Source organism: Zerene cesonia, chromosome 19 (genome assembly GCF_012273895.1).
Source record: "Zerene cesonia ecotype Mississippi chromosome 19, Zerene_cesonia_1.1, whole genome shotgun sequence".
NCBI lineage: Eukaryota > Metazoa > Arthropoda > Insecta > Lepidoptera > Pieridae > Zerene > Zerene cesonia.
In genome coordinates this window covers 4436806-4451975 of record NC_052120.1, presented here as the reverse complement: position 1 = coordinate 4451975, position 15170 = coordinate 4436806, and the positions used below count along the sequence as shown (strand labels likewise).

Genomic DNA, 15170 nt, shown 5'->3' with positions numbered 1-15170 from the left:
TCAATACGCTATATTCGATCATTTAAAAAAATGCACGTAACAACAGAAAAATATACAATTTTCAAGTTTCAATTGCTACCGCCTGCTTGCGTGGAATAAGTAAGCGATATTGCAAATAACGAACAGTGGAAAGTAACAATTATTATAGTTTAAACATACGCAATTTATTAGGTATTTATTTGAAAATAATGGCGTCATGTAACAATGACATGAAGCCATAGAGCCATCACTGGTACATTTACACGCACTTTTCCCCATTCGAGTGAATAGTTCAACGAACCAAGTGGAAAGTTGAGGGCGAGATAAGAAAATCGCTTGTCGACAACATGTTCTAAATTAATACGGACTTTTTGTCACTCATTCATTTATCGGCGTTTTAAACTGATTATTAGTTTTATTAAAAGTTCTCAACTGACAACTCTGATTAATCAAAAATTTGTACTTTAACACCTATTGCCCACGTTTGCTAAGATTGTTTAGTTACTTTGTATTAAAATATTACCTTGTATTAAAATAATACTTTAAATGATAAATAGGGATAAAAACGTTATATCATGTCCTTTAATTATTTTTTACGCGAGAGACAATGTGAACAAGAACGATAAACTCGTTTGTAAGTAGGTATCTTATTTAACAGAGCGCGTAAACTCATTATTATAAAAGTAGAGTTTATACAACTATTCGATGAAAATTATTTTGTTTTGTCGTAATTGTTGTTTCATTTTTTGGAGATTATAAACTTGGAATAAGCTAAATTCGAATACCACGACGAAAAACTAAAATGAATATTCTCGTATATTGCGAAATATGGTTAACATAATCTCGCAACTCGAGCAATGATGTAAGCAGTTCTCCGTAGGTTTATGGGCACCAAATGGATTTTAGAATATATTTGTGCAACAATAAAAAAAACTATAATATTATGTCTATTACTTTTTATATCACTTATAATCCCCAAGTAAAAAGTTTTTTTTTCAGTCCTCAAAAGTACTTGCACAGAGGAAAAAGATATGAAATAATTAATAGATCACTAACCAGCACCTAGGTGCCTTAAGGATGGAAATTACAATGCAAATTGACGCACACAAAGGGTACTGCTCTACTTGAATATTAAAGAGATTTCATAGGAATAATAAATAGCTGCCATTTATATAAATTCATAGCGGTACTGTGGACGCGTCGACGGCCAAGTGAGTCTCATTTTGGCAGCAAATTGAAAAAGAAACATCGGGTAATATAGTTGTAATAGGCATCTATCATTACAGCGTCATGCTCAATCTACGATTTAGAACGAATTCTTCCGCTTTCCCCGAAGCAAATAACTTCTAGATATACTGAAGTTGTACATCCTCAGAATTGCGTTCAATTACAATAATTATTGATCAATACATAATAAAGGTTAAAGGTAGTTGGGTAACAATTAATGCACAAGCACTGTACACGTCTTTAACAATCTTACCGGAAAACATTGGTTACGTGTACAGAATGGAGCTACATCGCCGTGTGCATATCCGCTAGTTCCGTGTATGTTGACAAAATACCATGATATTCTATTATTTCCTAGTAGTAGTATAGGGATAATGAGGATATACGTGTCTCTTATTACTACTGTATTAATGTTGTAATTGTTTGTAAAAAATCAACTCAGTTCATTTAGATAAAACGTGGGAGACAAAAGCGAAACCAAATTTTATGCTAAAGCATTAAAGTTTTAATAATTAGTTCTAACTAGTATAAAATGAATAATAACATTAATAATTTACTAATAAACTAAATAAATCCTACTAATATTATAAATGCGAAAGTTTGTAAGGATGTGTGTATGTTTGTTACTCTTTCACGCAAAAACTACTGAACCGATTGCAATTAAATTGGTTTGTAGATAGCTGGACAACTGGAATAACACATAGGCAACTTTTTATCCCGATATTCTTACGGGATACAAAATTTCACGGGTAAAACCGCGGGGCGCAGCTAGTGTCTTGTATAAAAATGACCAGTTCCTTATGTATAAAGACAAATAGTAGCTCGCAGCAGCGTCTCGGTCTAGTGCACTCATCTAACACAGAGGCATACATATGCATGGGTTGGAAACTTAACTTTCTTTACACTTACAATGCTTATAAGAATTTCGCAGATACAATCTTTTTGTATACACGCACCCATGCGTACGAACCGTTCAATTAAAGGTATTTATTTCTTGTTATAATTGTCACGTACATTTAGCATGTAATCCAACAGTGATAGCACGAACGTCACTGTTTTAGTTTCGCAGGTGAATAAACTTATAGATATCGGTCCTTAGTGAGACGTGTCACTTAAATCGCTTTCCTTATCCTGTCTAATACGTCAATACAATTTATTATCGTCCTTAATATAATTATTATTATTCATAAGGTCGCCTTTTGTGTTACATACGAGGCGGTAGCCACGTACAATTTGATTATAGCGAGGTCTTGTGTCATTGATTGTTTCACTCGTCTTCTATTTACACACAGAACCTGCCTTAATAAAATAAACTGAAGTTCCGTATTACCCTATGTTTATTATACATTTCTCGAAATATATAATTCTCGTGTACATATCGGGTAGATCTAAGAATCGGCCAACATCAATTTTTCATACCCCTAAATGATAAGAGTAAGGCAGACAACGTTTGGCGGACCAGCTGGCAGTATATTATATAATATACTCATGTCACGAAAAAGATAAATTTTACACTCTTTCTTACACAAGTTATAAATACAGTAAGATACAAGTGGTACTTAAGATACTCATACGACGATAACTGTCACTAAACGGTGACAGATAAGAAATAATATGTATAATGATGTTTCTATCGGTTAAGTCGATACTTAGTGTTGCCGTTGCTTCTTGGGATAATAACCTAGAATTGAACATAATCGGTAACTACAATAACAGTCCAGGGCATTACGAGTGCATAATGTAGCGTGCCGTCACGCCATCACAGCCGGACCATCCACCGTTATTATTAAAATAACGTTTATAACTGTATCAACTATATGGAGAATTTTATGCAACGATATTGCAATTGAAAAATTAATTTTCCTTTCAACACTAACGCGGTCTCTGGCCCCAAGCATGGCATACATAAGCCTATCTCAACTGTGTTTCCAACTTTATCTACAAGTAAACTCTGGACCATAAAACCGGAGGAGAATTTTGTTATCCACCACTAAGTGAAAAAAAAATATATCACCTGCATGAATTTTTATTCAAGGTCTCGTGGGACACGGAAAACGATTTTAATTTATTATCAATAATAATTTGTAACCCATATTATCTTTATAATTATTAAAATAAATTTTTACATCGTATGAACAAACACATTAACAATATCAAAAAACATAACTTTAACAAATTTTTAAGTAACTGACATAGTTATTATAACGTACCTACGTTAAATTGAATATTAACCCACATTAAGGTAAATTTGATAAATAGAATGAATAAATAAATTACCAACTGTTTTAATGCCTACCAATTTAATTTTAAATACCGATAAATTATAAACAATCAGTTACTATTAATGAGACAAGGTAATCTCTCTCGGTTGGATACAATTTTTCTTCTGCTACGCTTATTATTTATGCCTGTAAAATCACCGTGAAGGTATCCAACTTTTGCTATAAAGAATCTCATTATGCATCCGCAGTGTTGGTAGACTCCTTAATATAAAAAGCATGTAGGAAATGCGATCAATACGATTATAGTAAAATATCAGTTTATATATATTTAATATAGAATTGAATATTGGACAATTAGAAAATGTTATTATCTATTGTGCATAACAAGTCGGAAAAACATTCAATATTGCAAATATGGTGTAAAGAAACGTTTGTTTTTCTTGGGGCGAAAGTCCAACGCGCGTCTTTTTTTTTTCAAGTTAGTTGTAATCGTTTTTGTATCATCTTAAACGATCACGATGTGGAAATAGAAATTTTATTAGTCTTAGTGTAATCTTAGTGAAGCTTATCATTCTTTTAACAACGATACCCATTAAACGGGAAACGATGCCAATAGCAGCAATAAACAAAAACTTAATTGGCAAACTACTACTTTGGAAAATGAGATTAACTCGAAAATGTCATTGAAATATTTTATGATCTGAAATTTACTATACTATATACTAGGTCCAATATTCTTATAATGCGGGTTTTGTGTTTGAATTTAACAAAAATGAGCCCTTCAATTACCTACACATTAATTGAAAATTCTGATATATTTCCAGTTAAAACTTAATTTCAGTAACTATAGAATAGTATAAACAAGTTCCAAATAAAATTAATAATATTTTAGAATCGACGCACGTTTCGAAACGGATGTATACGAATGCCGTTCAGAATTGGCTCAACTAGCTTTAAACTAACGAATAACACTCATTGAAAATTACAATTAGGAAATGAAAACTCAAAACAATACTAACATATGATACGAACACAATTATATAAACAAACATTGCTAATGAATCAGGTACAGTATTAGACCGTCTATTGTTGTCGCTATAATAGGCGAATAATATGTGAGGGATTTGGGGTAAACATCGTACTTAATTCCAACTAAAAATATGCCAGCATTTATGTGTATTTGTTGAAACAGTAGCTTCACCACACTTAGCTTAGCTACACAAAGTTATTCTAAAAGTACACGGGGAAAGTTTAAAAAAGGATGAGATACAACAGTTTCCGATACAAAAACTGAACTTCCTCGCGGGTTTGCTTCTAAGAACTAATGAAAGGTACGTAAATAGTCCTCTCCGGTGGTAAGCGGAACTTTGCTTCGGCGCCAAAACGTTCGTCGGACAGATCTGTGATTGATTGTGGTGACATTGAAAATACTCACTGTCAGATACGGCCGACCTTACAATGCTAGCTTTTAACAGTCTTTATGTCGACACGACAACAACAAATGACGGTAAAAAAAGATAAAGTTAAGATCAATTTTATGACGCCCATAATTCACTCTATAAAACAGCTAATCGTTGTCTTTATGACCTGAAACGGTAGCGAAAGAAATAAATGTTCGTAACGGGACGTTCGCGTAAGTCTATTCTTAGACAATTTGTCATTTTAACAACGGTCTCGATAGTTTCTGTTAAAACAAAAATGCATCATTTTATTTCTTCTAATCAAACAGAATGAAACAGCTTGTATTTGTTATAACATTCAGGTCTTGTTGCTGGTTTTTAAGTTATCTTGCAGACTTATGAAATCATACTGTAACAATATTACCATATATGCATTGTTGCGAAATAAGTAACTTTCTTCATAATATGCATTTAGCGATAAAGTGTTTCGAATAATTTCTGCATGCAAAACCAGTCTTGATTCGTGTACCTACATTGTATTACAATATTTGTGTATCTGTTTGCGTCTGGCAATTTTTGTCAGTTCTTTGTGTCAGTCTATTGTTTGATAATTTTTTGGCTGCGTTCCAAACGCATTAAATATTCGTAGATTTGGCAATATCTCATACTCGTATGTGTAAGTATTAAGGTGATTACGAAAACGTGATTGAGCTTTAAGTAACCAATTAACGATTTTACACACCATTTATACTTTGTGTAGATATTAAGACATGCCATTCCGTTGTTATTACAAGTAATGACATAAAATGAGCCTTAGTTGTTATCTACTCAGCATTAAACACAATGAATCCTTTGCAACGGCTATTCACAGGCAATTTCAAAATTGCTTCTTAGGTTCACATAGTTACAGTCAGATGCTTGTCATTTGACAACTTTATTTGTAAGTCAAAAATCAGAGCATTTTTTTTCTATGTTAACCAAATGATGAAATTTTTAAATACACTATATTATCAATAGACTAGTAACTCTTCCATTCTTCGAAAACAAGTTTCACAAAATGAATTTTAACCTTTGGCTTATTTATTTCCTTCTTAACGTAATATTAAAACTAATAATTATCTATATATATATATATTAAATATTTCTTGGCGTAATATCGGGTATTGGTGTACACAAAAAACGTATCTTTTCAGTGTTCCGTTTCCTATATATACAAATTACGCCCTTGGACATTATATAAGTGTGGGATCTCAAATTTATGGCTCTCGTGCAAAAATATCCTTATCGGAGAGTTATTCAGATCGTATAATACACCTCTAATGGGTTTTTGGCACTTGAAAACTAGCCAGAAACGATAAAATGCGCATCTGGTTGTTCCTGAGTGTTCAAATTGATATATTACTCCGGCTTAATGCTTCAGTGCCAAAATGATCGAAACAATTATAAACGCTTTGTTTACAAAGTACACATGTATGACAATAGGAGATGCTACAAATAAAATCTTTTCGCATTTATAATTAAAACGACAATATCAAGGTAATACTTGACAAAGCTATTATTGTACATTCGAGTACATTTATATCGCTCGTGCCATTCCAATGAATTAAATGTACACAGCTACAAATTTATACATGTAGCATATTTGTAAACAGAGTTGAAGGTTACTGCATTCGTCGACCACCAAAATCATGCAGCCGTACGTATTCCGTGGTAGTGGATAATAAAGTTGAACGGAAGGAGTTAAATTAACCAATCCTAAAATTAAAGTAGTTAATAATTCGCTAAAAACTATTGCTCCACGGTCGAAGTGAGGCCATTAAAGTTCAAACGTACCTATATCCTATACGTAATACGTATCTAAATATTTACGATTGTAAAAAATAATATATTTATTGTACAAACTCCAACCTACCTACGAGTACGAAGCATTTACATGTTTACGAGTTCGCAAACTGTTCGCAAAATTATGCAATCGTGTGTTTAAACCTCTAAACTTACAGCATAGTGGAGTTGCTTGTTGACCTGTCTCAACTCTTGCAACTTACCTAATGTAGACGTGGGTGTTATTACAAAACAATACTAACATTTGCGTATTAAAAAAATATATATATATTTGCGGAGCATAATGGAACCTACTTTGACTCTTTCTTTATGCCAAGAAACTTATTTCCTACTCAATCATCTTTAGAAACGATGCTATTAAATCACTTAATTGGTTAATAACATATTTGATTGGGAAACAAGAATTGTAATCCAACTTTCTTTAAATAAGAATTTCTATCTGGGTATGATCTTGCAAATTTTCAACGTTTCTAACAGTAATCAGCAAATTTTATTTTTTATCAGCAATGTTAACCGTTTCGTCCATTGTTGTAACGTTTACTTAACACACTTTAATTTTCGTTAAAACATTTAATTTTCAAACAAACTTTTCGAAACCGACATAAGGGTAATGTACGAAACTCTACACGTGGACTATACTAATTGTAAGGTGAAACTTGGATACAATTTAATTAGGGAGCTAAAAGAGACGACTAAAATGCATGTAAATCGATGCAGCAAAACATCAAAGAGGATCGATTTATATGTGTACCTACTTACTAACGTTATCTAACATCTTAACGTATTTAGAATTTAGTCATAGAATTCTACCAGCAGATTGTTATTTGGTTAACCTTTAAAGTTGAATAACCTACTTGATGAAAAGGTTAAAGCGAACGTTAATTATATTTTTATAGAAGCATACAAATTGAATTTAACACCTCGATATTGATTTTGCGGAAATGAGAAATCCATGAAAGTTAGCCTTGCTTTGGGAAAATGAAAAAACCAACACTTATCGAGTACATTGAGAAATTCTGATTTAGAAAGAGTCGATTGTAATTTTTTTATCTGTAGTTCTTAGAACAATTAGTAAGGAAGTAATAAATAAACTGTGGGAGTGTCTAGGGATGGGATTCTCGGAGGTGTGCTTTGAAATGCTCATTAACAGAAGGAAGAGATGTGACAATTCGATGACATCGAAAGTGATGGCATGCTATTACATTGTCAATATCATGGGAATCGGAAATAATGGGTGCAAGATAATAACAAATATCTGAAGTGCATAATAAAAGAAAATTAAAATTTTATCATGGCATGGCTTGACTTAAGGTTTTATTACGACATATAAAGCAGGTGTACGGTACTTTCACAAATAGAGTAACAGATCATATGTCTTTATTAAACTCCAATTAATACCCCTTACGAATTGAAATATCACAAATTGCAAGAAACAAAATGCAGACAAAAAGCTATTAATATTGGCGTATGATACATTACTGAACAATATTTTCACTCGCTATTATCCACTCTGTCTTGACAGTTAATACATTGCTATTACAACCCACACTGGCAAAACACACTTTCTTCTATTGAAAGAAACATCCACCCACGAGTGTATCGACACGAATTATATTCACGCCGGTTTCAAAATCTAAAACTTTGATTTCCGAGTTATAGGTATTACGCAACACAAAAATATCTATGAATAACGTTGCATGCACGTTATAACTGCAGTCGCCACATATGCAAATTTGATTTGGCTATGCCGACGTTCACAAATACCGCTCCAAATATAGATATTAAAAAAATGTAGAACTAAAAACATTCAATAAATATATATTGATTAAATTTAATGATTTTCTTAATTTAACTATAATGTTGCCATTTTATAATTCTTGGAAAATGTTTAAAGTATACATTCAATTGAAAAATGAATACTCATCGTTTACATTTATCTTTGTTTATAAATATTTTTCATTTTCTTTATCTGGAAACTAAATTGAGACTGCGCATGATTGAATTAAAAACTTTACGTCGTGAGTTATGTAGCGACAAGTTGAAAATCCGGAAACATGTGAAATTGACTCGCTAATTGATGTTAGACTCGGGTTTCGTATAGAAGATAATATTCAATTAATTTCCAGTGATTTTGGCTTTAAATGTGATTATACTGCTATTACAGTTCCAGCTAATATCCAGGTTTAATGATGACGTTAGTAATTAGATACTTAATAATATCAATTTATTAAGTAATTACATATTGATAATTATTATTATTTTATATCTAGATTTTATGGTCATTATTTTTATCGCTTGAAATATTGATCAAATAGTTTTTATTCTAATAAACAAAGCAAAAAACTAATGTACCCACATTTCATTCAAATCTTCGTTTTTAAGAGGGAATTATCGCGGTCGCTTTTTCTTTCATCGTAACTTCACAGTCAAGTACATATCAACAACATTACAAAATTGCAACTAGTTCATTATACTGTTTAAAATCAGTTGCCTCGCAATAATTTTTATATTATATGCATCAAATGCTGAATGAGAGACTAAAATGGAAATCTCGGCCAGTCAATCAAAGTGCCACCCACATTGCCGTACCGTTTATAAAATAGCATGGTTATTTCCGTTGTAAGTCAAACACTTTTGATGCATTAGCGCTATCCTTTCAAGCTGCCGTTCGCAATGTATTGGAAAGCCATACTAAAACCTTTCTACCCGTCACATTTATCATCCCGATCCTGCTAGGCTAATTTAATGTTAAATCGCAAATAAATCTCACATTATTGAAGACAAATAAATATTAATAATACAAATATAACACCAAAAACCAATATTGTTTATATTATTTGTTGAAAAAATTAGATAATTACCTTTAATTCGATATCCAACCAATTTCCCACACTGATTCTTCATTACCTCAATCTCATTGTGAATATTTAATTCACTTGAAAAGATCTTCTGCTGACTTATTAGATTTCTACGATTGCTCTTAGTATCCGATTGAAAAAACGACACGAATTTGTGTAACGGACTCATTTTAATATTTTTTATTTATTATTTAACAGTATAAGAAGAAAGTAAAATAAAATTCACGAAATACGATAAATTTTTGAACAAAATAAAACAGTTATGGTTTCTAGTGCAGAGCATGTCACAGTTGGTAAAATTTTTACGAGGTGAACAACCGCACGAATTTTACACTTCAAATTATAACTCTTACGTATCCATCAATCATTTAACGCACGGGACTGACTTGATAGCTGACAACAGCTTTGTGCTTGCTGGTCGGAAGCGCGGACAACAATGTCTCTTACTTTGAGAATTACGTACTTTCCGTAAGCCGTAGAAAACTTTCATTCATGTATACAAAGGAGGCTAACTATTAAGTACAACGCGGCTGCAAATTTTCAGTCATTTTAACCTACTGTTAAACTATTTGTTAGATATAAATAGATTAATCTTACGGTAATATTTACGTTCATTAAGACATTTACAGCCCATTTTTATGCTTATTGGAAATTTATACGGTAAAGCTGTGGGCGGCTGCAATATTCGCTGTACTAATTTTATTAAATAAACGAAAGCTTGTTACTGATTACAAATAGATTATTCTTAGAATTTAAGCGATATTAATAACATACAATATTATAAATACATTACTCTTTTATGAATTCATGCTTAAATATTATAATGTTTAGATAAACATTATTAGATGTAGAGATTGAACTGAAGACATAGAAATACAAATTAGGTAAATGATTTAATCCAATTGTATTTTGTAAACGTCCCAAGATAAACTCACATAACACATTAAACATATCTTAGGTATCTAAGGTAGTATGAGTAATCTGGATTAGCCTGTTAATTATTATATTTATAAAAAATCCAATCTAATTACCAATAAGGTTCTAAAGGAGTAACTAGAACTTATTTGCTTTATTTTACTTGCAGTATTTTAAGAACAATAGTATGTATACAAAACCATCAAAAAACTTATATAAGGCGTATGTATAAGAACTACGCGTTTCCCAACATAAATCTTTATCATTTTCCCTGAATTTAAAACAATGCTTATATAAGTTCACATCTTACATACGGCCACGTAATAAATGTAATTAAAATTAATGTATTATCTTAATTGCCCATTATAAACGAATGAGAACCAAATAGTCAATTGGAATTCACAATTTTGGGTTCTGCGTCGCTTTGGTAATAATTTTAATGGGTATTTACAATATTTAGTAATAGACATAAAACAATGTAAAAGACGTATTAATTTTATTATGATTATATTAGTCTATTGTTTTGGTTTATAAACTATAACTTTTCACTTTGGAAGCATTTGTCGACCTTAGACTAGAAGACGACGAGGAACAGCTTTCCTTATCTAATACTGGTATATAATAAAACTAAGGCGTATTTTTTGTTATAGTTTATATAGTATTTAAATATTGCAAAACTTTGTTGAGAATAATATAATTTGATGAATTAATAATTTAGAGTGTACTTTACTCTAAAAGTATTTGAAACTTACAAACCCACCTCAAAATGTATTTGTAAAATGGTTAAGAAATAAAAAATTTATACCGTTTCAAACCGTTAAAGTTAGTACGAAGTGTTAAAAAAAATTAAATACTATGTAATGTGTATTTTACTGGCATTACTAATAATACAAAATTATTATTAAAATAAAAAAATAATACGAGATCATACATTTTTAGTGACATCTATCAGCAGTATGAGAAACTAAAATACAATCCTAATGCTTTGACTGGAATTATTTCATTCGGCTTTCGATAGATGGCGACTCCATACCATCTTAAATTCTGATTCCTTTAAATTATTTCACTTCTAAATTATTTTAAATAATGTTACAAAGTATTTTTTAAGGTTTCGATGAATGATTACTATTCGTTTTTGTAAATATATTGCGACTCACCTTTTGCAGTTGTAAGTGTATTGGGTCTTTGCGGAAGTGCTCGATGGGGAGTGGGTTTCCTGGGGGAGGGCGGCGGAGCCAGCGACGTTCTGGGTCGTACGGCCACTGGTGACGACGATAGCTTCTGCACCACTCCATTTTTCTTGGCTGAAATAAGCATATTGAGTTATAGTTTTATTGGTACTGTGGCATTCAATAGATTCTATGTTTTACATGTACATTACATATCCTCTCTACGCATCCACTCACAACATCACCATAGTCATCATCGTCATAATATTCATTATTCTAGTCCACAGCTAAACATAAGCCTCCCCAAAAGCACGGCACTGAGGTCAGTCCTTAGTTCACACACTCAAACCATATATTACATATTATATTAAGGAAGTAATTGTCCTACTGAGATAGCTTTAGTCTCAGCTTTTATCATTCCTTTGACATTAATTATTTATGTATCCTATAATCCCTATATAATTTTACTTGCTACTATCCTATTCGAATCTTAACAAGATTTTTACAATATAAATATATCGACAAATATATATTTATACTAGCTGCGCCCCGCGGTTTCACCCGCGTAAGTCCGTATCCCGTAGGAATATCGGGATAAAAAATAGATGTTGGCCGATTCTCAGACATACTCAACATGCACACAAAATTTCATAAGAATCGGTCAAGCCGTTTCGGAGGAGTTTGGCAACGAAAACTGTGACACGAGAATTTTATATATATAGATATATAGATTGATTTAAAAAAAATCATCAAATATATAACAAAACTTTACATATTCTTATACCTTCTCATCGTGCTGTTAACGCCATGCATGTATTATAATTTTATTATGCTTATGTATTACAAAATAAAATGAAACCATAAACAACTAAGTATGTCTGTCAATTAATAAATATTATCAACGTCATCAAATACTAAGATGGCATTCTATCAAAGAATTGTCTTTAAAAGGAGATATTAAGCGGAACATGATAAATAAAAGCTACTATAAACCGCCACGGTTTATGGTAGCTACATACCTACATACAGAATTATTTATGCAGAATTACTTCATAAATCTAGTATAGTTATTAGCACACTTTTAAGGACATGCAGCGCAGGCGCGTTTGTTGATCGCTAACAAAGAAGACTTTCGTAACATATTATGAAACAAAAACATACATGAAGCCGTGGGCTTAATTCATTGCAAGATAAAATGATAAAAACTCAGAGCACTGACTCGTTACAAAATACTTATTCATAATTCGCTTCCTTAAATTACAATGAGGACATGTGTTACATTATGCTAATATGTTGGTATAGTTTAAATATAACAGCTTGACCTGATAAAGTTTGAGCATCTTTTTTATTAAAAATTAAACCTTGTTAATTATATTCCTACCGCCACATTATACAAATAATAATATATAATTTAGTGAAAAAATACTACATGTGCAGTAAACCTAATGTTATGATAGGTCATGTATTTAAAAAAATATATATATGGCAGATATAAAAAAAGTATTATTTTAAGTGTGCGTGACGAAAACAATATAACTTCTATATTAATGTAAACAAAACATATGGATGATCCAGATACGAAAATTCCACATGTAACTACTTATAAAGCTTTAAATACGAATTATTAAATAAAAATTATTTTATTAGATATCGGTGAGTTAAAACCTTCAATATTTCGTATAAAAAAGTCTCGTTTGCGAAAGTTATTTTTGAGCGTTTCTTGCAAATTGCTAGTTATAAAGTTTATCATGGTAATTGATAAAAATCCCAACGAGATAAGTTTATCTGTTAGAACTTGCACATATAATAAAATAAACGAATTTTTATTTATAAATATCCACACTGAATACAATAAGTTCAATCAAACTTCATACTCCCATTGATATTCCATTTCATAATACGTAGAAAAATTTAAAAGAAGTATTAAATTGAACACGTACATAAGTGCACTATAAAATAGTTACTGGGGAAAGTGTTGCTTGTTTCAAATATCACTCGTAATTCATTACGGTATGAATATTAATCGATACAAAGAATACTAGCACCTGTACCTGCGTTTTAAATGATATACCCGTTTAAGTATTTAGTATTTTGTAAATGTAAATCACGAAGAAATTTTTTTATACGGAATGTTTTGAACGAGTCAAACTTAATAACGTTTTCTTAGTGTTGGTTTAGAATTTTGTCAAAATACTGAATCTAAATCTTTAGCTTATTGTGTATAAATAATTGTTGAAAGTCCCGCAATTATTACTGATTGTTGTTCAATCTGGGCCAGTTTATAATAAACTAATAGCGCCGCTGTTCCATTGTTCGCAGATTCATCCACAAGTCTACTTTTTAAATAGAACAATAGTTTCAAAGCAAGTTTTAACACGAATTGGGTCAGATTACTAGTGTAACCACATAGACTTATTACAATTTATTCTGTACTATAGTGGTGCTTAGCCCTGATATTTCGTGTGATGGGTAGACTGCGAAAACCTATATTATCTCATTCTCTCATCCAACCTCACCAATTAACATTTCAGCCCCTAACCTATGAATATAGGGAATTAGAATACAATCTTAAACCTTTATTTACATCCTATATATTTCTAACTACTGAACACAGAACGTGAGATTTTATCGTCTCAAAAAAGAAATGTCATATATGTAAACATCATAATTGTAAATCTTTTATACCTATCTACTGCGATAATGTTAAAATACGCATATACTTCAATAGTTAGAATGGGTTAAACCCGTTATATAATGTGACTCACTCTGACTGGGGGGTGGTTGGGCGGGCGTTGCTGCAGGGGGTCGGCCGGGGGTTGTGGGGGTCGGAGCGCTTTCCCTCTTCTTCCCATTTCCTGGAACAGAAATATCTACAATCAGACAACCTCAATGACGTAAGTATTTGAACAACGTTATTGATTTAACTTGTTGAAACATTATGGATATTGGATACGGCCTCTACACTCTGTTTTTTATTGTATTTAATTTTATAGAATATGCATATTAACATGAATTTGTTTACTTTGATATCACATCTTAACTAATCAATCGGGTATTACCATATTTTGCATATGTAATACAAAATAATATTTATACATTATAGAGTAGAAATTTGTTGGGAAGTTGTTTCCTGGATAGAAATTCCTTCCCGCCGTTTTTCGAGTCACATACTATACATTTATCGAATTTCAACAAAATCAATTCAGTGATTTAGTCGCGAAGAAGAGACAGGCAGACAGACACACGCGCAGAGTTACTATAGCATTTATAATGGGTAAAATTTAAAAGAAAATTTTAGTGATCCATATTGCTTATTAGACGACAAAAGAAATTCACACACGCCATAAGGTATTATTGAAATCCTACTAATATTATAAATGCGAAGGTTTGTAAGGATGTGTGTGTGTGTGTTTGTTGCTCTCACGCAAAAACTATTGAACCGATTGCAATGAAATTTAGTACGTAGATAGCTGGACAAACGGAATAACATATAGGCAACTTTTTATCCCGATATTCCTACGGGATACGGACTTACGCGGGTGAAACTGCGGGGCGCAG

General features: G+C 31.7%; 1 protein-coding gene across 3 annotated transcripts in view; it reads right to left on the bottom strand.

The window, feature by feature from the left end:
- LOC119834654 overlaps window positions 1–15170 on the bottom strand; it is a 61760-nt gene that overhangs the window by 14787 nt on the left and 31803 nt on the right. For all 3 annotated transcript variants that reach the window (XM_038359080.1, XM_038359079.1, XM_038359081.1), the window contains exons 4-5: window positions 14378–14467; window positions 11601–11747 (exon numbers count right to left, since the gene is read on the bottom strand). In XM_038359080.1, the coding sequence (XP_038215008.1) occupies window positions 11601–11747; window positions 14378–14467 (237 nt within the window). The remainder of the gene's footprint in view (window positions 1–11600; window positions 11748–14377; window positions 14468–15170) is intronic.